This window comes from Cyrtonyx montezumae, unplaced genomic scaffold (assembly GCF_038088225.1).
Source record: "Cyrtonyx montezumae isolate F1298 unplaced genomic scaffold, pur_monq_1.0 scaffold_2, whole genome shotgun sequence".
Lineage (NCBI taxonomy): Eukaryota > Metazoa > Chordata > Aves > Galliformes > Odontophoridae > Cyrtonyx > Cyrtonyx montezumae.
The window spans coordinates 1941903-1967181 of record NW_027071936.1 but is presented as its reverse complement, the minus strand read 5'-3'; the positions used below and the strand labels follow the sequence as shown (position 1 = coordinate 1967181).

Sequence of the window (25279 nt, the reverse complement as noted above, 5' to 3'; positions counted from 1 at the left end):
CTGTTCTTGCCGCGTTGTTAGGTAGCACTTAAATTGTGCTGTGGCAACAATAAATCGCATTAGCTGGTGATGAATAGGTTATTATTTGAAGTGGCAGATGAACAGAACAAACAGCTTTACAGTGAAAGTGGCAAAAGCCCATCAAGTATAAAACTGTTCTCCAAGACATTAGACTTTTAGAAAAGGAACCCAATTCTTCCGGCTGAAATCATCACATTTAGGAACAGGATTTCTCTGAAGAGTCTGAAAAGGAAATCGCTTACCTGACAAAGGATATTTTGCACTTTGAAATTTAAACAGCAGGTGAAAGGAGCAAAAACAGTACATTAGCAGACAATTATAAAGCCTGCTTAAAATCGTGTGAAACAGAATGGAAAGTACTCTCAAATAATTTCAGGTTTCCTCTCTGTTTGAGCTATAACACCTTTATGCTGATTTTATTACCAGTGGGAACTACTGACAAGTTATCCTCATAGGACTTAAAGGCGAAACAAAAGCTGAAGAACTTCTTCCTGTTCCTCCTACCACACCTAAAGTAATCAACAAATGTGAAACACTTGACTTTCAAGTCATGCATTAGCCTGGGTTTTAAAAAGGGTCTGCCTCCATTTCCTTTGATCAGGCTGCCTGCTGGGAGATGGTGCCACTGCTTCCTAAGAAGTCCTCATGTCCATCTTCTAGAAAACATCCCCCTCAGTGCATATACACTTCCTCCTGTAAAAATCTGACAGGCCCTACAATCCTGTGAGCAAACCACAGAGAAGGCCTCTCTGGATGTTTCTGATGGTATGCTGTGACTCCCCAAAAAGAGCTATTACAGAGAAACCACCAAATTCGCAAATCATTCTGTATGTGCATGCCCAGCGAGCAGTAACAACCTCCGCACTCAATCGTGTGCTTTCAGGATTCATTAGTTATGGGACAAGCAAGATTACTGTAATTATTTATGCCCTGTTTACCACTGAGGGAGCCCAGAGCTCCTGCTAACTAAGTACTCTCTGCAAACTCAGAACGTGTTCAGTTCTCACATCCAGATAAATTATAAAAATATTGAAGAGAACTTGGCTCCTAAAATGCACCTAACAGAGCAGCGAGATGTCAGCATGTAAACATCCTTCATAAACACATTTTTTATCTCATAGGAAAATTGCATATGAGTTTCAGTGATCAAATGGAGAGCTTCCCTCCATAGACAGAATCAGCTGTGTGCAGCATGCATCCACCCAGGTGCTCCCAGGCTGCACAAATGCAGAGTGCCCAGCATCTGAAGGGATATAAAAACACATTCATGTTCTCTATTCCTCTCCTTATTCTGCCTCTTTGCAGCAGCTACCTTATGAGGCCATTTGTTGCAACTAGCCAGCAGAAAATGGTCAAAAAAACCCAAAAAACAAAAAAACCCACAACAACAACAAATTGCTGAGATGAACTGGAAAGCTGAACAGGAAAGGAGATTAACTTCTAAATGCATGCAGCTGGGCATAACACTGAAGCTTAAGTAAGCAAAGGAATGTTCTTCTGAACTTACTCAAATCCTATTCTGGTGCAATTTTTGTTTATTTATTAAGAGCATTAGAGAGAAGAACTGCAGGTTAATTTAGCTCTTGGATTCCATGTGGTGCCATACAATAAACTTGCATCTCCCTGTTCTGGCACTGTTTCTCTATACACTAATTGAGACTGCAGTAGAGGACATGTATTTTTAATATCCTTCCAATTTCCTCTGAGAAATTAAGGAAAAGTAAATTTAGAAGAAAATCATAAGGAGATTAAATGCTACCTCTTCTTTTTTTGCAGCACCGAAGTCACTGTCTGACTACATTATTTGTTTTGCTTCTCTGCTTATAAAAAGCAAATTGTTTCCAGATGGTTCTAAGGAGGATTATCTGCCTGTAAAACAAAGGGAGGAAGGGGCAAAGTGTCTGGCTTTACCTATCAGGAAACAGATAAGTGAGAAACTCAAATTTATTGACGTGCATCTATATTTGCCCATGGAGTTCATTGTAACACTGAGTAATTTGTGTAAATTAAGCAGATTGTCTATTTCTTGTACCAAAGTAGGCACAGAACTTTGTGCTGCGAAGCTTCTAGTTCTGGTTGTTATCATGAAAATAAAAAATGAAATTAAAAATAAGAACAGTATTTGTACAATTGATATGTTTCGTGACAGATATCATGACTGGAAGACATTCAGACAAACAAGTTCCTTTCACGCAATAAATTCTTCTCTTTTTCTGCAGCCCTGAGTTTTATTCTCATGCAGTATGAACAGGCTATGTGAATACTTACTGTAAGGCTCCTGTGTCTGGTCCCATCTCAAGAAAGCCAAATAAACTCGTGTCCAACATCATCAAGTGCTTCAAGGTTTCTGGAGAAGAGAAGAGCCAAGGTGGTTACACAGCTCAACCACCGATCCCAGGCCACCCCAAAACAGCTTTGTGGTTTGCAGACACAAGACAACACCACGTTGAATTTTAACAAACCTCAAGCCAGTTTGTGCTGCACATTGAATTTGGACGATTTTGATACGTAGCAGTTCTGCTTAGATTTTAGTGCAAGTCAGGGTTACGTTTGTTTGCAGTGCAGGGAAAATATGCTACCATTTTTGTTTACTGTTTAATAAAGCCTACAAAATTGTGAGTATGGAATTTTGTGGTTTTCAGCACTCTTGATGGATTAGGAATGATGTACACAGTGTGCTTTTAAGTGTTTCCTGATACCACATTACGAAGTTCAGTTTAGTTCACACATCACTCTTCAAACTTAAAACAGCCAAGGCATCACGTTAAGATTTCCTACCAGGATGAACTTAACCCTCTCTAATTTCACCACGCCTCTATTTCCATATATATATATATATGTTGCTACAACACAGCATTTCATTACCCACGAGCTAGAACTCTGCCATTTAAACACCAAGAAATCGATGTGCTTGAGCAGGTCTTAAATGGTAGAAGTATGGATGAGAGTGAGATGCTTGTGTGGAAAAGTGTAATAGCTGTACCCAAGATTCAGTGCTGCCTAGCAGCTAGGAGCAGACAGTTGTATCTCTCCCAGATATACTGTCTGCACTGATGCAGCAATGCTTAGTAACATTTCACACAGCCCCAGAAGACACCATTCCTTTCTATGAATTTACTTTTACAGCTGAAAACAACATGACAAAATTGTTTTTGTATTCCTAAACACGTACAAACCTATTGTGCTGTGTCAGTTAAGGTCACTGTGGTTTTAGATTGCATTAGCCCAGAAGTAAAGGGGGAACTATTTTGAGGGCACGGCTTCAGGGTGAGGTCCCAGAGCCGGACCCGCGCGCCCGCTGCTTCTGCTCCCGCCCGGACCGCTTTGGCGGGAACACTTCCGCTGAGGGGACGCGTCCGCCATGGTGCGCGTGGGGGGGAGCTGCTCGTGGTTGCCGAGCGAGGGGCTAAGGGGGGGGAGGGGAGAGGCGTGGGGCGGCATACGGCTTACACCGCTTATCTCCTTCCAGCCCAAACTGGCGAAAACCAAAGGGGGGAAGCAAGAGAAGAAAGCCGTGCACCCGTACAGCAGGAAGGCTGCGCAGCTCGCGAGGGAAGCGCATAAGCAGGAGAAGAAAGAGAAGTAAGCACCGCGCGACTGTGCTGTGAGGGGCAGGGAAAGAGACCGAGAGGTGCGGGTGCCCCATCCCTGGAGGCATTCAATGCAAGGCTGGATGTGGCTCTGGGCAGCCTGCTCTGCTGCTTGGCCGCCCTGCCCGCGGCACGGGCTTGAATCTACCTGATCTAGATACCCATAGCGACTAATTCTTGCTTAAGTGCTTATTTTTGTTCCCTTTCAGACCAGAAAGAAGCAGTGTTACCTGGTATAGGAAACCTGCTCTGGCAGGGGGTTGGACTCAATGATCTCTAGAGGTCCCTTCCAACCCCTACAATTCTGTGATATTAACAATAAACAGCCCATCTCCTGGAACATCGCTCTCCCGTTTTGATCTACCCTTTATTACTTTACTTCCTGGAAAAGGTAACTTTGTAAACATAATTGCTTTTTATCAAGAAAACTTACAGAAAGGAAGTAAAATTATTTATAAATAGGTTTCTTACTTGATTAAGAGATGTAACAGCACAGGTAGCCTTTCTTTCCCATGGAAGGGCAGCAAAAGGAGCTGGTCATGGCAACAGCATTCTCCAAATGAAACAGACGCCCTTTTATTATGTATAGTGGGCTAACCTGAGGAAAAGGCACCATTTTATGGAGAGCCATTAAGCACTGGCTGCCCAGGTGGTTAATTAAGGGTGTGCTTCTAACAAGCCTGTGAAAGAGCACCTGTTTCCTCCTGAAGGCTGTGTGGGATCAGTGAAGAGTAGTGTCTTCACAGAATGTTCCAGTTCAAGATTACACAGTGTAGAGAGCTGTCTTCTCTTTTAAGCCCTCTTTGTTTTGAATGTTTAAAGTTTTGGGCTTTTTTTGTCCTTTTTAATAAGCAGTCATGCTCAACAGTTTAAGATTAGAGGGTGTAGATTGCTGTCTTAGGTTCCTTTTCCATGCTTTCTTCTTGTTTCCACTGTGAGTTCTTTAGGCTGATAGTAACCAACATAGCTCTTTGGTAATCATACAGAAACTGTTCTGCCAGAAGTAGTGTGTCAACCTGGACCATCCAGAGCTTATTGTGATAGCAGTATGTTCCATCTATAAACTGTCCAAATCAAAGAGGGTGCTGCAAGGTTGAATCTGACCTTATCCTTTCTTCCCTTGAGTAAAGTATTGTGTGGAAGGAAATGAGAGGAGCTGCCTTTGCCTTGCCTTATTTGATTAGCTTCCCTGCTGATACTAGTGTTTTCCAGCAGGCATTTGAGGTAGTGCTCTTAGGAAGATACATTGAGATAGTATCTGATCCTGTCTTCTGGCATTTTTCATTCTGAGATAAGTTGTGTACATCTCAACTGAGGGCTTTTCTGTCACAAAATAAGCTTGATATGTACACAGTTGCCTAGACAGATAAGTGATCTGTTGACCACTGCAGGTCCAAACGGTGGCTTCTAGTGTTTTCAACCATAAACAGATGGTGTTTGTTATTTATGATTTTTTTAAAGAGAAAACTTTTCTTGATGGAATTGTAGGGTTTGGAAGGAACCTCTGGAGATCACTGAGTACATTCTGTTTCATTTTCTTAACACATTAACTCTTCACATAAACTTTAACAGCTCACTAAGCACTAACTTTGATTTTTTAGAGGTTTATTAAATAGTAGCGTGGTATTTTGTTCTACATTTGGTGGGTATTTCTGTTTGCAATTTGACCGTGACTTCCATCTGAAGAAGAAAAAATGAAGGTAACTACTTGTACTGTACTCTTTCCTGGCTAACATTTGTTTCAATTCCTTAGGTTGAAGACTGAGAAAGCTTTACGTTTGGGTCTTATTGGTAAGCAGAAACTCTTACTGCTGAATGCATTACTCAGCTTTCTATGATAAAATTTTGTTGCTGACTGTGTAGCTATTCCAGTTGGAGTTTCTTTCTCTGCACTGCGACTGTAATTGTAAAGTAGACTTTGTAGAAGTGCTGAAGCACCTGACATATCCTCTGAAGTATAACGTGGGAGAGCTGAAGTTGGATTTTTGACAAAAGATTAGGCTGTACAGAAAGGTTAGATAAAGCGTAATTAAGCTTGTTCATAGTGGGTCAGTGTAAGCCAGACCTGTGCTTTTGGATCTGTATTTGTCGTCACTGTCTCCATGCTTTTCAGAAACACTTGTGAGAGAATATATAGATGAACAAACACATAGTGCTCCGAAGTGAACACAAGACTTCAAGACAATATAAATTGATTTTCTTTTATTCAGTCTATTTAAAAACTGTGCTAACAGGAACTCTTGTTCAGCCATGGTTCTGATTTGATTTCTGTCAATGGTTTACAGGCTGGTTCGGCCCTATTCCGTGACTATTGGTACAGGGGACACACAGATCCATGCCCTGGGAAAGGGGGAAAGGGAGAAGGGCCTAGAAACAAAACAGCGGCAACAATCTGAGGAGGAAAGCTCATTTACTAAATGAGATAACGGAAAGCAAAATAAGACAATATAATACAATATAATAGGAATTCAAAATAAGACAATATAATACAATATAATAGGAATTAAAGCTAATACATTAAATAAAATGAGCAAGAGAGAGTGTCCAATAAACCAGAGGCCTTATGCTTAATGCTAAAGGTGAGACAGCAGCGAGCACCTGCTGCTGGGTTGATCCAGAAGGAAAGGGAGGGTCTCATGACATACAAACAGTTTTTATTTTTCCCTCTGAATGGAAAAATGTAAAGATACAAAGCAATGCAAAGTCCTCTGGGGAATGTAGTTCTTCTGAGACAGATATACCCATAACTATTGATGATCCACAGAGCTGGAGCATTAACCCTTTAACTCCCAATACCCTACATGATGTTATGATGTGGAATACCAATACCAAAAATCATAAAACCATGACATTCCACCTCTTAATCCACATCACTACATCATGCTCAATATATGTATATATACAGAACAATGATTACCATGTTTTAAATACACACGCCATATATACACATGTATATTCATGGAATTACTGACTGCACTCCCCCAACATCAAATTCCCCTGTGGTACACATTGAACATCCCCATTCTTCTGCATCACCCACCAAGTGGACCCAGGTTCCTGAGCAAGACAGTTCCACGGAGAGGTTTGCCCTTTCCAGAAGCTGGAAGGACCCAGACTGCTTTCCCAAGTATGTTCTTTACACGTACCACAGGGACCTTATCTCCCTTTACAGTAGGTAGAGATCTGGATTGGGCAGGACCATCATGATTGATGAATCCTCGAGTGTTGACCAACCAGGTGACTTCTGACAAACGCATCTCGTATTTATACTTTTGCCATCTCCCTTCCCCCCAAAGAGGTTTCATCCTCTTGGCTTGTTTAGTTATGGCACATGTATCACAGTCATGGATAATCTGTGCAGTAGCATGCATAGTTGAGTCCTCCCCTCAGTATCTAACCCACTTATATGTTGCATTCCTTCATGGCTGGAGGTCTCATGGGCCCACCAAGCTAGAAATAATTCACTGTTATTTTGCCAGTCCAGGTCTGCCTGAGCCACCTTAACTTTTGCAGCTCGATCTACCTGATGGTTATGTTGTTGTTCTTCAGTAGCTCAACTCTTGGGCACACGAGCATCTACATGGCACACCTTTACAACCATATTCTTTATTCGGGCTGCAATGTCTCTCCACAGTTCAGCAGCCCAAATAGGCCCCAGCACAAGCTGTCTCCTGCTTAATTTGCTCAAAAGCCTGCTGCTGCTCAGGGCCCCTAGCAACATGATTCTTCTTCTGTGTTGCCTGATAAAGGGTGCTCACAATGAGACTAGCTTGGAACATGCATTCTCCAAAAGCCCACTACACCCAAAAAAGCTTGGGTCTCTGTCTTACTAGTGGGTGGAGACATGGCAATGATTTTGTCACTTAATAGTGAAAGAAGCCAGTTCACAGGAGGATCTGCATTATTCTCTCTCCTTTCTTGAAAACTTCCCCTGCTGTACTGCCCCACACAGTGATATCATCAATGTATTGTAAGTGCTCAGGAGCACCGCCCTGTTCCAATGCAGCTTGGATCAACCCATGGCAGATGGGTTAAAATACCCCCTTTTCAGGTAATCAAAATCAAGTACACATGGAGCCCCTGGGCCAGTCACAATAGGATGTTTTTGCCAATCTTTACCAGTGGGGCTTATTTCAGCCTCTGACATGGTCAACTCTTGGGAACCCCCAGTCACCCCAGAAATATAGAAAGATTAATTCTGTCCCTTGGTGACTCAAGGGCACTAGAGTGCAGTGGGTACAGGTGTCCACCAGTGAACCAAGCCATTGAATCCACACAGTCCAATACACTCTGTTATCCCTTTCGCCCACCTGGCTGGGGGGCAGGGGCTATTGTGGCTGGTAGGTACCTCGCTCAGTTCTGAAGGAGTACCATTCAGACAGGAGGGTGTCTCGCTCATACTGGAGGGTGTGTCTTTCAGGTTGGAGACTGACTTGCTTAGACTGAGGGTTGTTGAGTTGGGACTGGAGGCCATCTCTTTCAGTCTGGAGGGCATCTTTCTCAAACCGGAAAGGATCTCACGTGGTCTGGAAGGTGTCCATGTTGGATTGGAGAGCGCCTTGGTCAGACTGGAGGGTGTCTAAATTGGGCTGGAGTCTGTTTGTCAGCTAAAAGACTCTTTCTGGATCTGGAGACTGTCCCTTTCAGCTTAGAGACTCTCCCACTCTATTTCAGAAACTCTGTGCCTTTCTGGGATAGTATTGAATAAGGTCTGATTGGCATAAGTCGGACCCCAAACAATTTGGGCCTCCTCAGATCTGTCTGAGCTGCAACATACCTGCCTCAAATATCTACTTAGGTTCTTAAGATCTTGCAGGTGTTAGGGAGGAAAGCCCCATGGCACCAGTGATGCCCATTTCTCTAAAGTCTCTCCTAAGTCCCGGTATATTTTCAGCATTAAAAGGGAAAAAAACAATGAAATGCAGTCCCTTTAAGAGCAGTTTTAAAAGATAAAGCTTTTCTTTTTCCTCTTTACTAAAACAAGCTGGCAGTACCCAAAAAAGTTTACAAATATCCCAGAAAAATTAGCAGTACATGTGGACTTTAAGGCCATGTTTTGCAGTACAGCAACTTCAGTACAGATAAGCTTCCTAACGAGAGGAGATTCACTCTAAAAGTACGTCTCTATCTGGCTAAGACAGCTAGTTTGCCCCATGTTGGGTACCTGTAGGGTGAATACCCCAAAAGAATAGTACCCCCACAAAATAATGAAGGTGCACAGTCTATTTTTGTATGGCTTATCCAGATGGCATAAAGACAACCAGTAAATAAGGAAAGGCTCACCTGGAACTCCACAGGGGAGGGATCTCCAACAGAAAATCCTTTACCACTGGTGGTCAGCCCTTAAATGGGGTCTGGGAGAGGTGGAGCCAGACTCCACCCCTTCTGGTCACACAGTGCATTTCCAAAAGGAAAGAGCCAGTCTCTCATGTCACACAAACAGTTTTTTTCTTTCCCTCTGAGCAGAAAAACGTAAAAATACAAAACAGTGCAAAGTCCTCTGGGGAATGTAGTTCTTCTCTTCTGAGACAGGTATACCCATAACTATCAATCCACGGAGCTGAAGTGTTTCCATTATAGCTGCCTTCATACCCAGCCAGATCTTTATGATGCCATTCAAATTCTTGAAGAAAAAAAAAAGTTCATTTCATAAACTTTGAAGAACTTTAATCTTTCCTGGTGCTGCTGTGACGATATAATCAGCATTAACTTTGTTCTTGTAGGAGAAAAACTGCAATGGTTCCAAAGTCACCTTGACCCCAATAAAACTGACTACACAAAGAAGGAAGCTTGTGAACTAATCGAAGAGTAAGTCTGGGTTTAAAAGAGAACAGAAGAGCTTGATTTGCCTTTAAAAATAACGTTGCTAAGTAAGATCTCTGTAGTAACTCAGCTCTGAGTTGCTTTTTATGTATGCCTGTTAATAATACCAAGTAGCGAACTTTGTTAAAATTGAAAATAGTTCTGTACTAAAATGTATTTATTTGCATTGAAATTGTTGAAATGACCCTTGTGCTTTTATTAAAGCACATCCCTGCTTTTGCAGTGTGGAGGACTAATGATGTGGAAAGGTGTGTAATTGTCTGGGTTTGAAAGTTGGGTTATTCAGTGAAACTTAAATGGACGAATTTAATTCTACTTTTTAATCCTTTTATTTTCTTTGCTGAGAAGATAAATCAGTACGCAGGTGGACAATGCTGCAAATTAAATAAAGAAAAACACAACACCTTTCTGGAAGCAGCAGGTGATTCAAATGTAGTTCTAAATGGAGCTTCCAATTCGAAGATTAAAGTTGTTTTTATTAGACTTGAACTATATCTGACTAAGTTTGAAAATATAATTTGCAAAATAGCTCCTTTGATTGTCCAGGTAATTGTTTTGCAAAAATGTCACAGCTGCATCTAGCGTGAATGAACTGTTTTTCCTTCAGATACATGGAACGATTCAGTGCTGAGTTGGAGCAGATTGAATTACGGAACAGTATTAAAGGTAGACAGGGAAGACAGCATGGATCAAGGGAAGCTGTCATCAAGCAGACCATGGAACGTGAACGGCAGCTCTATGAAGGCTATGGGATAGGTATGTAAAAGCATTAGTCATAATCCTGTGGTCATAACTCTCTTCCTGCTGTCAAGGCCAAAATCAAACTAAAATTTCTAAGTATTAGGTTTTTCCCTCCTCAAAGGAGTTAACTAACTGCTAGGGATTTATGGAGTACCTTACAGAGAAGTTGGGCAGGGTGAAGCAGGGGCACTTGGGAGGGAGTGGAAGGATGACAGATCTGACGTATTTCCTCTCTATTAATTGACCTTTGCCTGTGCCTTTAGTACAGGTAAGTATAATATCTTCTTCGAGTGCAAGTGGCATTTAATGTACCAGTCTCAAATACATATTGCGTTCAGCAGCGTGCCTGGATCTTCGTGTTAGACAAAGATCTTTATATAAAGAATGCATTTCAGTCCGTGTGCATGCTTTAATGTGTATTGGCATGAAGGCTGTTTTCCCATATGGGGAATAAACAGCGTTTTCCTCTGCAAATTAATTAGGTTTTGGGTGGGCTTGTGCTAACGAAATCTGTGTGAACAGCTTGCTTTAATACCCCTTCAGTAATGAAAGTGTTAATCCTGTGGCCCAGCTTGTACCTTTCCACCAAAGTATACCAGTGACACGAGGGGCTTCAGCAGTTTTAATATCATGAGAGAGTGGGCGTTAGGGCTTATGAACCTGAAGACAACCAAAGCCTCCACAAACTCAGAGCAGAAAAGGCCTTCAGGGGGAGGCCTGTCGTTCCTCTGCATTCAAGGTGTGCTACGTGTGGGAAAATGATCAAAAGTTGTACTGCTGATACATTTCCAAAGCTTGAATACTTCTGGAGCATTCCTATTAGAATTAATGTTGGACTGTTACAACATGCCTACTCTGCAGACTCTATTCTAGAGGCACAAATGATGGTCACCAAGTGGGAAAAACACATTTTCCCTCTTGTTCTCAAGTAGAGGTGCTGTGCTTCCTTTAAATTATGGGAGGTGGTATCGGAGGGAATACACGAGAAGGCCCTAACACTCAACCTCAAGTCGAACACGAATTCTGAAGATTTCAAGTTAAGCCTTGCTAATGAGGTTTGGATTGTGTGTCATATTCCTTTATTGTATTTTACCAGTAGAGTAAATGAGTATGTCTCAGAATATTAGAAGTGTTACATAGTACGTTCATACCTGGCCGTCACGGGCGAATTCAGGAATATGTTTATGACTTCATGCATAATGGAAAACCATATTGTTTACTCAGAGGAAAAAGTGAGAGGGAAATAGATGCTATGGATGTTACCGCGTGGCTGGGATCTTCCTTTTTTCCTCTGTTGCCTTGTGGAAAGCTGACAGAACAACTGAGTCTAGATAGAAAGACATCAAATGCGCAAGCACAACAGAAAAATAAAGAAGAATCCAGAAATACCATAAGCAAAATTGGAGGTTATTAAAGTAATAAGTAAGTAAAGCATTCGGAGAGCATGGTGCAACTTCACATATTAAATATGCTCTCAAATCAGTCATTATTTGTTATCACAGCTGCTGCAGGTTTTGCTCTATGTCTAGGGCAGTGTTCATTCACAGAAAATAGTTGCTGCTAAATACTGTAATTACAGATTGGAGATAAGTGGGAATCAGCTGGAAACAGCTTTTATGCTTCTACGTAATTATTGTCACTGGAAGCTGTAGCAAGAGGGGCTTTTATAGCTCAGTATTTGTTGAGGTTTTACACCCATTCCTGAGCTCAGTTCTTGTAGACACACATTTGCTGTGCACAAGCTACGTGATATGAATTGTTTATTCTGAAGAAATTATTGTAGAAATTGATATACATAAGTTCATAAGTTCATAAGTTCATAAGTTCATAAGGTTGGAAAGGACCTATAAGATCATCTAGTCCAACCATCCTCCTATCACTATCTCTACCCAACTAAATTAAGTCCTTTAGCACCTCATCTAAACGCTTCTTGAACAGCGCTAGGGATGGTGCCTCAACCACCTCCCTAGGCAGGCCATTCCAGTGCCTGACCACTCTTTCAGAAAAGAAATGCTTCCTGAGGTCTAAAGATCAGATAACATGTAAATGGAGAAGTACTTCCTTTTTACTGGCTGTTTACAGAAGTGATAGCAAGTGATAGCATAGTAACTTTTAGTCTGGGAGAAAAAATATGGTTTCTACACAGGGAACATTCAGCCTGAGAGGTTGTTCAGTTTTCTCAGCAGTTCCTTATCACTCCCTTATTCCTTGAATACATCTAAATTAGTTTTACTGCCATTTTCTTCCTGATGTATCATCATTTGTGTCAAACCTGATCCTACGTGTTCGTAGGAAAGCTTGTGAAAGGGAATCCTAAATCATTATGTGACATTCCCTTGGAACTTAGAATTAATGCACTGTCTGTTGGAAAGCATCACTGTTATTTCATCTGATGATCTAAGCTATAATCTTAGCAAAGCTAACGAAGTTTAACATGAACTACTAATCACCGTGGATCTGTATCAGCAGGATGCCTTGATACCGAGGTACAAGGGGTCTCTGCAGTAGCTGTAACTGGAAGAGGTATTCCTGCTCAAGGGGAAAATCACGCCTGTAATCTACTACTACATAGAAGGACCCAGCAGGGTCTTGGGCTACTCTCTGACTCTGGTGCTCAGAGGAACTTTTAAGGAACCTGGTTGGCTTCTTCATCCAATCAGTTGTAAAGGGGTTGACTTGCCAGTATTTCCCAAAAGCTCTGTTACAAATATAGCTCAGCTCCTTGTCACAAAATGCTGTTCAGCACTAGCATCCTCATGACAGAACTTGAGAGCCATCACAGTTTGTTCTCCCACAGAAGAAAATCAGTAAAACAACGTATCTGAGAGTGTCAGAAATGTGGGAAAAAATACATCTTTCACTGCAGCAAATAAGTTGCTGAATGCTTCATCTTAGAAGTGCAGATGGTATCTGTTCCCTACAGTACTTCATTTCTTTTTCACTAGCTCTTATGTCTGACACTTTTTCCTGTTTCTATCTCAGAAAACACACTCTTAGGGCTTTAACATTTTCAAAGCAAATGAAGTTCAGAAATGGCAGCAGAACCCAAAGAAATCAGGACAGTGTTTCTTTGCTTTGCCTTACTCAGCTGAGTTCGCTATCACTATACCTGTTCACCAAGAAGCAGTGAAAAAGTCAAAGTAATTGGTATCAAGATTTGTTGCATATATTATTAGTCATCAGCTGTCTCTGTAACCCTGTGTAAAGGGAAGAGCATTTTTCTGAATTGCAAAGACTATCTGGCCACGAAGATAAGTGCTAAGTATTCTGCATTCTGTAGCAAAACCATCTATAATCCTGCATTGATAGCATCATCTCATTGATCCCTGTAAGACCCAAGAATGCTGACAGATGAATGAAGGCAGAACTGCATGTTTGGGGCTTGCTCAAGGACAGTGTAAGATGTAGGTAAAATGTTGGATTTTTAAGAGCTAAAATAGTAAACTAAACATTTCAGAGGCAGCAAGCAGCACGTCTTCTTGAGACTGTGAAATGTACAGCACAGAATGCTGTCTGTGAACAGTCTGTTTTAACTACATGATTTATTTAATAGGTTTTAAAGAAAATTCAAGTCTAAGTCCCCACAAGTTAGTGATGATATTAAGCACAGGTTGCATGCCGTGTTTGGGGCTTGAATGAGAAGAGTGGCACTGAACGAAAGCAAAAGCAGCACAGGCCCTCTGGGTAAAATTCTGCATGAGTTACAACACTTGTAGTAGGAACATTGTGGATTCTCAGGGAGTAAGAAAAACCAAAAAACCAAACCTCTGTGCCATATGTAACTGTGCTGCTTGCCTTCCTTTTTTTGCACTACCGATGGTAATAAAGATTTGCAGTCAATATATTTCTCTCAAATTAGGTTTGGGAAAGACGCTTCATCTTCATGAAAATTTTTAGTCTAAAACCGCCTCGGGTGCCAACATCCTTATAAATATTACTTTGCATTTAGTGCAGCATTGAACTGTCAGTACAGCAACAACAAGAAGCTTCCCAGTAACAAGAGTGGTTTGTGGAGCACACGTCTAACAGCATAAGAGTGGAATAGTTCCTGAGTGTAATTTCACTTCTGTTGAGAGGTCTTCCTATCGATGTATCTCTCCAGGAGCTCTGTGGTCAGAGTCCCTCCTCTCATTCTCTCTAATACTGCATCCAGCCCTTAGCTCACTTTTTTCTTTCTTTGAAAAGGGACCCACTTGAATAACATAGCACATCTAACAGCATTTAATTTCACTCCCTTTAGAAATCCCAGACATTGTGAACAGCAAGCACCTGAAGTTTTTCAGGTAAGTTCTTTTTCATCTCACTACTGAGTAATCTGTTTACGCAAAACACTGTCCGAATTTGCCCTATTGCGTATCGTTTTTTCTTAAAGAATACTACCTGCAGCCTGCTGAAGGATTGGCCATTTGCAAAGCCTCCTCCTTTATGCAGCCTTTTGAAGCAGTGCTTACTAACATTTTGCATCCCCACGAAGTCAGTCACGGAATCGGGAGGGTTTGGGCTGGAAGAGACCTTAAAGATCACCCAGCTGCAGCCCCACTGCTGTGGGCAGGGACACCAGGTTGCCTGAAGTCACACAAAACACGTTGGCAATCGTCATGAAGCACTTCATGTACCTGTGATGCCAGCTTGGCAAACTGAGCATCCCAATGAAAGAAACTTCTCCAAGCTGCTCTCCCATTACTTAGAAGACCAGAGGTTTAATGTGTGAAACCTAATAACAGTTGGCCAAACGGGCTGTGGGAATAAGGTGAATCAATGTTATTTCTGCTTTTTTGTTCACAATGTCAGAGCTGAAAAGTACTTAATGCTTTGGAGCTGCTGTGGTGTGCAAGATGAGGTAAAAACACAGATACCCGTGCTGCAGTTGGTCTGACGATCTGATTTTAAGCAGCAGCCCCCTGATGTGAGAAGGCCCTCGCTTCTAAAAGAACGTGAACTGATTGTGCTGCTCTTTCCTGCCACTTCTATCGCTGGTTGTTTTTCACGAGTTCTTTTTTTCTTCCTTAAGGGAGTGGGATGGTGATCTGAAGAAGCTGCCGAACATCAAAATGAGAAAGCTGTCGTTCAGGGACTCTGTGTGCATTCATACTGATGTGGAAGCTGAAGAAGAACTGAATAAAGCAGAAGACGTGGCAACATGAAGATGCCAGCACTGAAACAGCTGAAGGGAACTCTAAGAAATTCCAACTCTAAACAGCTGCAATGAGAAACATTACTGCGTTCTTTGCTCTCATGAATTTGCTGAGGCAATACCTTGAAATGCTGTTTACTTGTAAGGTTAATGTTAAAATAAACACACACAGGAGCCTATGAACTGATATTATAGGTTCATAGGTTCATAAGGTTGGAAAGGACCTACAAGATCACCTAGTCCAACCATCCTCCTATCACTATCCCTACCCAACTACTAAATCAAATCCCTCAGCACCTCATCTAAACGCTTCTTGAACAGAATGAATGGTCTTTAGAGTTGGCAGGGTTTTTTTGTTGTTCTGGTTAGGTTATTTTGATGGATGACTTCTTAATTTGGTCAGACTGCTGCTTCACCACCTCTCTTACTTAATTGTGACCTGCCAAGTTGTAATGGTTACAGCTCAAATTGCTTTAACTGTCAGGGCTCAAGTTAAACCAACACATACACACAAGGTAGTGCTTTAATACAGAAGCCCGCTTGTATGTGAGACCTTTGTGGTTTGGGTTTTCTTTGAAGGAAACTGACTCTTTGATTTGTTACACCATCCTTTGCAGCATACTTCCTGAGCTACACCTTTATTCCTGACAGCCTTGGGGAGCTAAAGCTTCTCTGAGGAACTGGGTGTATTATTCAGGTTTCCTCAGTAGCAGCAGAGCTGTTGTGCTTCTAGAGCTCACTGTATTGATGGTCTTGGCTGGAAAGAACTAGCTGACTTTGGTTCCAGCAGTAATCAGATTTTGGTTCACATGCACTAAGCAAACAGCCATCAGATGCTGATTTAAGAAAGGAAAGAAAAAAAATACCCTTCTCAGGGCTGGTTTTATGCAGTGTACCATCTAGCATCCTTCTTCATGCATAGAGAGCAAACTGAACAGAAAAGTAGTGAGTTTCTGGGTGGTCCCCTGCTTGACCAAGAGATGCTAACTCTAGTGATGCCTAAAAATAGACACGGTTGTATTTTTGTCTTTGTTAACACACCATTACATACTTAGTACTAGTCTATTTTTGGTTATGCCCTTTCTTCGGTTTCCTGTCTTAGAGAGATTCATGAACCCATATTTGATTTAAATGGTGAGCTAGGCAGGGCAGCATGAACAGAATGAACAGCCTGTTAGCACTGGATGCAGGGAATGTAATTTGTTAGAAACACTTTTCCTATGTTTTGATCGTATCTGTAGCAGGCAGCAGCCACACGATGACCTACTCCAGCTAGAACACCGAAGACTGGAAACTCAGCCCACGTCCTCTCCAGCTGACAGCAGTGATCTGGGGTGCATGGATGCAGTCCTCTTCAGGAAACAAATGATGTAGCGTGGCTGGAGCTGTTTATCGAGTTAGACAGGTACAGTTAGCTCTGAACTGTTCATAACAAACTGACAATCATACAGTACTACACAAATCTGGATCATTTCTTTATTACAAATACATTATTTTGTTCCACAACAATAAGCAGATATATTACTTCTTGTTTCCCTTACCTCCTGGTCTTTCAGTACACATTCACCCACAAAAAACAGACATTTTTTTTCTTTTGCAAAAGAGAGGGAGTCGAACAAGTAACACAAACTCGTAGTTCCAAATATTATACACACTGATACTTTCATCATCAAGTTTCATCATGGTATTAGAAATTATAAACGGTTTGTCTTGGTGGATGGGGAAACTTACTATTTCTACACAATAAAAATAAGTGCTGCTTTCAGATAAAGCAGCATGTGAATGGCACAGTTGGACTAGTTGAGGATCTCTGTAATGCTACTGGTAGTCGAAAGCGGTACACTTATGCTGGGTGGAAATAAACTTCATAATGCTTGCAGCTTAAACCAAAAGAAACGCACACGGCCACAGGTTAGAAGTGTCTTGTTTGTAAAACTTGAGCTCTCATGCCAGATTACTTCCACCTACCTTCATGGAAACTTTGCCTCAGCAGATCAGGTTCTTCTCAGTAACGGCAGCTTGGAGCAGGGTTCAGCCCTTGGAGGACTGGAGCTCAGCTACGTGCCTCTTGTCAGGGTGCCTGCGTGCCTGGGACGTACCTGAGTGGCTACACAGGTAGCTTGACAGCCATCTGTATTTCATATCTCATTAAACAAAAACCTTAGAATGCCTCTTAACTGTTAGCAGCCTGAAAGTTTTAATACAGAAAGCTGCCCTTTTTGTGAGAAAAAACACTCCCTGGGTGATGAGCAGCTGTCTGCCATCTGAATTCAGGCACCACAGTTACTCGTGCAGACCTGCATCTAAGGCGTGTTGGTGTGGATAGCTCCTTGCCCTTGCAAAGAGGTCTCCCCCTGCTACAGAAACAAATTCCAACCCAGCAGGAAATCCCTGACAGCTCTAAAATACCCACTGCACCTCAGGAGAAGGGAATGCATGGGCTAATACTGTAATGCTTAACAGAGTGTCAGTGCTGTTTCAAAGCTGCTGTAATCTCTCTTACTGCTGCACACTGCAGCAGCCAGTGCCTCATTCCACTGCTTTTCCTGCTGTCCAATAAATATTTTAAAGGGAGAGGAAGAATTTCAACCAAAGCCTTCCTCCACTCTTACATTTATCTGTAAGCTCAGCTGCACATATACTTGAGTGCCAGAATGGTGTTTTGAAGCTGTCAGTATAGAATGGCTTTACAAGTCGCTCTGTTGCTGACTCTTCAGCGTACATCCAAAAGAGCCGTGCTGGATGCCACGGATCTGCTTTGAGAAGCCTCAAGTATTTATTTTTCTTTAGTTTGAATTTCATGTTCGTTCAAGAAAAGAACAACAGATTAGTCTCTGGTAAGCTGCCAAAACAGGGTGCACTCTCTGGGGTTGTGACACTACAGCAGGTTAAGGTACACGCTGCCTCTTAGCTGACAGCAGAACACCTTCCAGTACTTATCTTATGTGCCAGTGCTATTTTTGGTCAACCAACTTTGCTGTGATCGATCAGGTTTAACTGCAGTCAAAATTCCAAAAGTGTAGATGCATCTGTGCATCTCAAGTGTCTGACTTGCTTCAGGTACCTTGAGATTTACCTTTTAGCAGGTGGGTACTGTGAGAAAACCACCTTAAGCATGTGCAGTTACGAGGCATTCCTTAGTACTTGCCACTGTTTCCTACAGACCTTGTAAAATCTTCACAATTCTGAACAGAAATTATTTGGTTACTCGCTTATCTGATTTCAGATGTAAGCTGTTAGAATTCCAACTCTACCAGTGTGTAATTGCAAAGCTGTTTTATATGAAAAGACTCAAACATCAATCCAACTCACGCAGAACAACTGTGAGCAGATATTAATACATACTGGAGACCTACTCAGGCACCAAGAGTTTGAGTCCTGTCTAGCCAGATGGCACTTAAGTCACAGCCAGATCACACCAGTGTTTCTAAAAGAGGAATGCACTGCTCTGAGAAAAGATAAATTCTCACTAATGCTGCTATTTCCAGTAGTCCCTGAGCCTTAAGCCATTAAACACAGTCACAAAGAAACACGTAACAGACAAATTCTTAGGCCCAGCACCCTTTGTATTTGGGAGAACGCAATGGTTCTGTTATTTAACTGGAGATGTTTGAACACGTGAAAAAGAAACTTACCACTGTGTTCTTTATGGCATTCAGCCTGTTGGACACAGTATGACATCTACCTTCATTTCTCTATTGCACACTTCAGTGCTACCTGCACTTCATTTCTGTATGAGAATGCTCAAAACACGAAGTTAATGACTGAACTGCTGAATACCTAACATTTCAAGTTCACCCGCACAGACAGAAACCACTGGTTTATTTCTGCAGTCAGGGAGGTAAAAACTAACTTTTCAGAACAGGGAATGAAAACTAACGTTCCTTTAAGACACCTACTTATATTCTTTCATGTCTACCTTTCTGTATCACAAAGCTTACGGGACCGAAATGAAAAATCCTTCCCACCTTCCCAGTGTCATCATCCTTTCTAACAACAATTCACTCGTACAGTTTTGCAGTAAAAAAGCACTGTGTATCCAATTTATGAAAGAAATGAATCAATTTGCTCTCACAGAATAAAACAAGCAGCCGAGCTGCTGCTCTTGGTACATTTTTCTCCTTCCTGCACTTGTTCTGCTGACGGCTGCAGTTACGTATGTGCAGCCTACAGAGATGAGTTTTTACTGGCTGGAACTGCTTACTTGTCCAGAATTCAGGCATGTTCAGAAACAACGCTGCCCTTCCAGTGTTTCTCTATCCTCAGGTGACACAGCTGCCCAAACATGTGTTAGTTCACGAGGTGTAGGGAGCACAGCTCTTAATCCCTCAATTCACTTAATGCATACATCTCGTAGGGTACTCTTCTGTATCTTTCAGAGGGTAAATAGCAAATACAGCTTTCAGTAGTAAACAGGTGAAGGGTTTGGTTTTGTTTCCTGTAAACAGAGTGGTTAGAGCAGGTCTGTGTCTACTTGCCCAGCCATCCCATTTTCTATTGTTAAAAAAAATACTCTGGTCACGGTCAGTTTGGCATCGTCTGTTACACCTGTTCTTGACTGCACTTTCTGTGCTTTCACTACGCTTGCTGACTAGCTGAGAAACTAACTTCACAAGTGGTCACGCTCCATACAGTAACAAGTTGCTTTGCCAGATCCATTTTCCTCATAGGGATTTCTTTTTTGTGGTGTGTTTTTTTTTAAACTCCAAAAAAAAACAAAAAACAAAAAAGCACAGTCGTTTCTACTCTCTTTCAGCATTTGTAGTGTAGAAAACACTATGCCTTATTCTGCAGGGAAGAAGCAGTGCTGTCTCTGTCAAACCGGCATGACCTCAGGTGCCATTTCTTCAGCTGAGTTTGTACCTGTCTGTGCTACTGGCACCACCACCGCATCCTTGACGTCCGAGCTGTGAGTGCACAAGGAGCTCTTCTCCTCCAGTTTTTTGGCGGTGTCTGGGCAGTTCTGAACAAAGATGACTCTGTTGTAGGCTTTCAGCCTGCGCCACAGCTGCACGTAAACCTTACACTGCACGTACATGAAGACGAGGCCTCCCGTGAATCCAATGGCCACCACCACGAGTTTTGTCCAAAACGGCCATTCCAGGACACCTCGGAAATAAAACATGGACCTGTGTTACCACGCGGCAAGCACCGAGTATCAGGGAGATGCACTGAAAAGAAGCCAGGTGCTAAGCACTGCCCAGATGCAGATGTGCTCCTGAGCAGCAGCTGGAGCCTCTTCTGCCATATCCTGATGTTGCGAGCCAACACAATAAAACAGGAGGTATTACTTTCGGATCAGCCCTCATGGATTACCTCCTAATTCATTAGCATATTAACTGACGGTGCTGGCCAGTTAATAACTGAAATCTGCAGCTGAGCCAACGTAAATCACTTTGTGCAGCACTAGTTCAACATGACATGGAGAAATCTATTTAGGTTTGTTGAACCTGTTCATCTGTTCCCGGGAAGAACAACGACCCGAGTGCTGTTAGCTGAGGTCGCACATCCAGCAGAGAGTTCTCTCCTGGGAGAAACACCTGCAACAGCTGCTCTCAGAAAACACCATCTCCTTCCTGCTCTTAACCATGAAAACAGCACGGTTGGCATCTAAGCCTATGACATTTAGGACCAGCAAGCTGCAGCTGGAGTGCTGAGCACAGAACGCAGATGGATAAACAGCTCAGCTTTCGTGCAGCGTGCTCCACTGTGAGGGTGTGCCACACAGGAGGCATCATCTCTTGCTTAAACCACAACGTGGCACAGTGAATTCCACACTTCTCAGTGCATTCCAACACTGCCATATTTCCAAAGATCTGAGCGTTATTAGAAGAGACACAGCTCAGCCAAGCCCGGGCTTCAAGCAAGCAAATTTATCTGAAACTTGATTCCCTAGCGTTGGTGCCATATTAGTCCTTGAATATTTAAAATACGTATTTTCAGTCGTCATTCCACAAAGCACAACAGGTTTCCCAATTACACAGTGCATACTTTTATGTATCTGCACTTGCAAAGGGAAAAAGAAAGCTTAAATATTTGAGCGTGGGGAATCACCCACAACATTCAGTGAACGCTCCAAGCTTAAATACTTTCTGAGCCTCCCGAGATTAAAGAAGGCTATTCTCGCACACTTAGTGGCTGCTGTTTTGTTGTGTAAATTCAGCTCACCCGCAGCCCATACCTTGCTCCTTTTGAAGGCATGGGATGGTTGATGCTGCACTACCACGAACTACAAAGCCTTCCTCATCCTGTCCTCGGGAAAGAAAGAAGGCACACCGACGCTTTGTATTATATATTTATGTGTGACTTCGTGAGGCTTGCTACATATTTTTCTTGCATACGCCAGAAATGAGTATTGAATATTTATCTAACGAGGAAGGCAAAAAGCTCTGCCTGTTTCACTTTCCCTTGTCTAATTCTTCAGGTCAATTCAGATAAAAAACGAGAAGTTTTTAATCAACGTCCTCATCAGAATCATATGTAAGACTGAATCTAAGATTGAACAGAGGGATACTTAAATGCAGACTTGAAACAGAAAGCAGTGGATCAGTTCACAGTGTAATCCCCACACACAAAGAAGTGCAGCCTAAAATGTTTCACCTGCTTAGGCGAAACATGCATTTGTAAGGGTCGGTTCCATAACCAGTTGATTTCCTTTCCAAATGCATGACACATCCTTATTTTAACTTCTCAGAATTTGTACAGGATCAACTAGAGCATGACTGCCTGTGTGATCACAGGTGACTCTGAGGAAGGGGAGAGCTCTGCCACCTCAGTGTGGCAGGCAGAGCAGTGCTTCAGTGCCACTAGCAGGGGCAGCGCTGCATAAGACATCCCACTAAAAATATATGTGTGTATGTGGGATACAGAGGTTCAGGGGGGGAATATATTCTTATTTTGTGAACTGAACTTGCACTGAGCTGTTTGATTTTGACTCGTCTTTTTGTGTGAGCTCTTCCCAACACCGGGGGATTCAGTTAAGGAGCAGCAGCGGGCTAGTTACGCTGTCCCTAATGGTTAACACTTGTTGAGATCTCTCTGCAGGGGCTTAAGAAAGCTTTTAACACAGGCGTGTTCATCTGATGTAGCCCCGAATCAGTGAGGAATGCCGTGAGGACAGAATGTAACTGGTTAGGTAGCTGCATTTCAAATCCATCCACTGCACTGTCAACAAGACAGAAGATGAAAGGCACTCACCATTATCATTGCCTTGCTTAATTTCCTCAGCGGTTCTATCAATTAAGACATACAATGACCACACAACACAGGTAATTGCAATTACGTGGAACGTGACTGAGCAAACTATTTTCCTCCTCTCACTCGTCGTCATCTGTAGTTTCTCCCACTACAATTGAAAACAAAAGGATAGAAAGACAGAAAATTAGACGAGTGAACTATGACAAGAAACTGATCAGGCCGCTAACTAACCAGGGAGCAGAATGGTAGAGACCACCACACCATGGCTGCTTACGGAGCTGAGCTCCACGCAGAGCACCTCCTGCTCCCAACTGCAACAGAAAGGAGGGGCACGGGCAGGACCCCGCTCACTGGAATGGGCGCAGAGGGATCAGAGCTTCGTTGGCCGGGGCCCTGTAGACGCTAAAGCTGGATGGTACACCTGGCAGCTGCTGCCACATCACACAGCACAAACTCCCAGTACATCCCGCGTGCACCGTGCTCTGCAAACCACTGGAGGGCGGTGGGAGACCGCATACACGCTGCAGAAGTTCCCACCGAGGGCAAGCCAAGCGTCAAGGGAAGCCAACAGCATCGCTACGGCCGTCGGAAAACCAATCCGTGCCCTGCAGCGCTCCTCCCAGCACAGTCAGCGCCTGCAGCTGCTCGCTGCCAGGAAGACTGGCATCAGCTCGTGCCCTGCTGCTGGTTTCCCCGCTGTGTTTTGCTCCTTGCCAGCCGTCTTACTCAGAAATGCACAGGGGATGCTGTTCCTGGCTTTGTAACTCACTCCTGCAATTAAGGAGTTTTCTGGGGGTGAGAGAGAGAAAGAAAAGCCGTGAACAGCAACATCTACATCATGTGCTGACAAACACTTCCCGTGGCATGGCCTGAGAAAATCCCTGACGTCTGTGTTGAAGGACCTAATCTGCCACCGCACGTGACATTAATCAAACCTCAGTGTCATGGTTTTAAAACCGCCCATGTCACACGGCCTCATCCATGCGCAGCCCTACCTTGACCTACTTAGCTCATTAGATTAACTGCTACAAATCCTTCTCAGGCAAACCTGCCTCAAGTTTACATAAAATCTATTCCTGTCCCCCCATGTGACACTGAACAAACCCGGCTGGAAGGCAAATGAATGCCCGTGTTGTGTTTTGAACACCTTGAAAGTTTGAACCCCAAATGGGCCCATCTCTACAGGCAGACACCTCAACTCACTTTTATGTGCACTACACGTATGCCTGTGCTATGAACAGAAGCACTCACGGAGAAATCTCACTTAGCTGCATACTTGGAGATGATCACCTGTGTAGAACTGGTATCTCAGTGCCATCAACATGAAGACAGCCCTGTATTCCTGTTCAACGTGACAGCTGAAAGGGCTGGACTCGAGTGATATAATCAGTGTGCACACTTGACAAACTTACGGGAGCTTCAACGATTAGCAGCCCCTTAACAAAGTGCAAAATAGGGATATTAAGCAATTTGAGACGATCGTTTCTAAAACGAAGTAGCTGTTTTTTTCAATCTGGAAGAACCATTGAGAACACTTGTCATTTACCAACCAGAACTTCAGTACCTGCATCCTAATCGTTCCAACACAAACTGAATGAAGAAATACCACGTTTCAGAAATACGAGGGTTGCCAGTCCTTCTCATACAATATTCTGTCTCTGACAGTGGCCAACGCCAGATGCTTCAGAGAAATGTGTAAGAAACCCCATGGCAAGTAATTATACTATAGCAGGAGAGAAATAGGAAAAGAAATCAGAGAGGTGGACAGCAACATGCCTGAGGTCAACATCCCATTACATAAGACAAAGAGAGACAAGTACAGGAGCAAGCCAGGGAGAGAAGGGCACAGAAGCGAGTTAGAATACGAAGGAGTCTTGTGGACTACAACTCAGCTGTAGCTCAGTTTCTGTCCTTTTCCCATACAGATCAAATGAACTTGTCACAATCCTTTCTTCCCTTCCTCCCACCCACTAAACTCATAGTGCAAGTGCTCCTGAACAACAAGGTGGTATTTTTTCTTCTTGTTTTAAGCATGTTACGTTGTTGTCATATCCTGAAGTTGAGAGCAAGTGACCTACACTGCAAGTAACACATAACCTCTGATCTTCCTTTGACTAAATCAGTCTGAACTATCAGAGAAGTGTGACAGTTATCCCAAATGATCACAGTTTTGATCAAGATCCATACGCCCAGTTGCTGCACTCAAGAGAATCCTTTTTTTTGCACGTGTTCCAGCAGCGCGCCAGCATCAGCTTGCGAACTGAAACACACTGCAGCTCGTTCCCACACCAACAGCTCTCACACAGAATAAATTTCATGCAAATAACCACTGTAAAATGGTGTGTGTTAGTAAGGGAGAGACTAATGAACCAGACTGTGACACAGGAGCCCGCTCCCATTAGAGCACGGATAGCAACAGCTATTTAAGTGAATGCCTGGGTTCCTTGTGTTACTTAAACTTGGTATTGCTAACTACACCCTGTGCCATTCACCTTTTCTTCAATCGTAAAGCCTGTATTAAGGGAGTGTCTTAATTACTTTCAGTGCCCGAGGCAGCCCGACCCTCCCCTGCTATGAGCAATCCATGAAGTCAGGCTATAAAAATGAAACACCAGAATGACTGAGATTTAAAAGGAAAAGTGGACTCTGATTACTTAAAACATAACAGAGAAAGCAATGAGCTGCAGGATAGAGCATTTGTAAATGCTGCTGAGCAGCAGAAGTAGCAGACTTGGATACCAGCAGTTCATTAGAAAAGAAAGCAGCTGTCACG

At 42.8% G+C, this 25279-nt stretch overlaps 2 protein-coding genes across 2 annotated transcripts in view; one reads left to right on the top strand and one right to left on the bottom strand.

Moving 5' to 3' along the window:
* The first annotated feature begins 3331 nt into the window (after positions 1 to 3331).
* TMA16 (translation machinery associated 16 homolog) lies at positions 3332 to 16573 on the top strand. The gene is made up of 8 exons (XM_065736218.1): positions 3332 to 3385; positions 3491 to 3603; positions 5365 to 5402; positions 9335 to 9419; positions 10042 to 10190; positions 14416 to 14458; positions 15187 to 15352; positions 16552 to 16573. Exons 1-7 carry the CDS (start codon positions 3383 to 3385, stop codon positions 15317 to 15319), a joined length of 564 nt encoding a protein of 187 aa, XP_065592290.1. The 5' UTR covers positions 3332 to 3382; the 3' UTR covers positions 15320 to 15352; positions 16552 to 16573.
* A 3452-nt stretch (positions 16574 to 20025) lies between these two features.
* The window catches only part of MARCHF1 (membrane associated ring-CH-type finger 1), an 82074-nt gene continuing 76820 nt past the window's right edge, over positions 20026 to 25279 (bottom strand). The window contains exons 7-8 of the mRNA XM_065736221.1: positions 22507 to 22654; positions 20026 to 20418 (exon numbers count right to left, since the gene is read on the bottom strand). Of these exons, the coding sequence (XP_065592293.1) occupies positions 20126 to 20418; positions 22507 to 22654 (441 nt within the window). The 3' untranslated portion in view covers positions 20026 to 20125. The remainder of the gene's footprint in view (positions 20419 to 22506; positions 22655 to 25279) is intronic.

What these genes read in the sequence shown, in the direction of transcription:
- TMA16 (XM_065736218.1), top strand. An exon ending in TTTACGTTTGGGTCTTATTG is followed by an intron (nt 5,403 to 9,334) that starts GTAAGCAGAAAC and finishes TTGTTCTTGTAG; the next exon opens with GAGAAAAACTGCAATGGTTC. An exon ending in CTATGAAGGCTATGGGATAG is followed by an intron (nt 10,191 to 14,415) that starts GTATGTAAAAGC and finishes CACTCCCTTTAG; the next exon opens with AAATCCCAGACATTGTGAAC.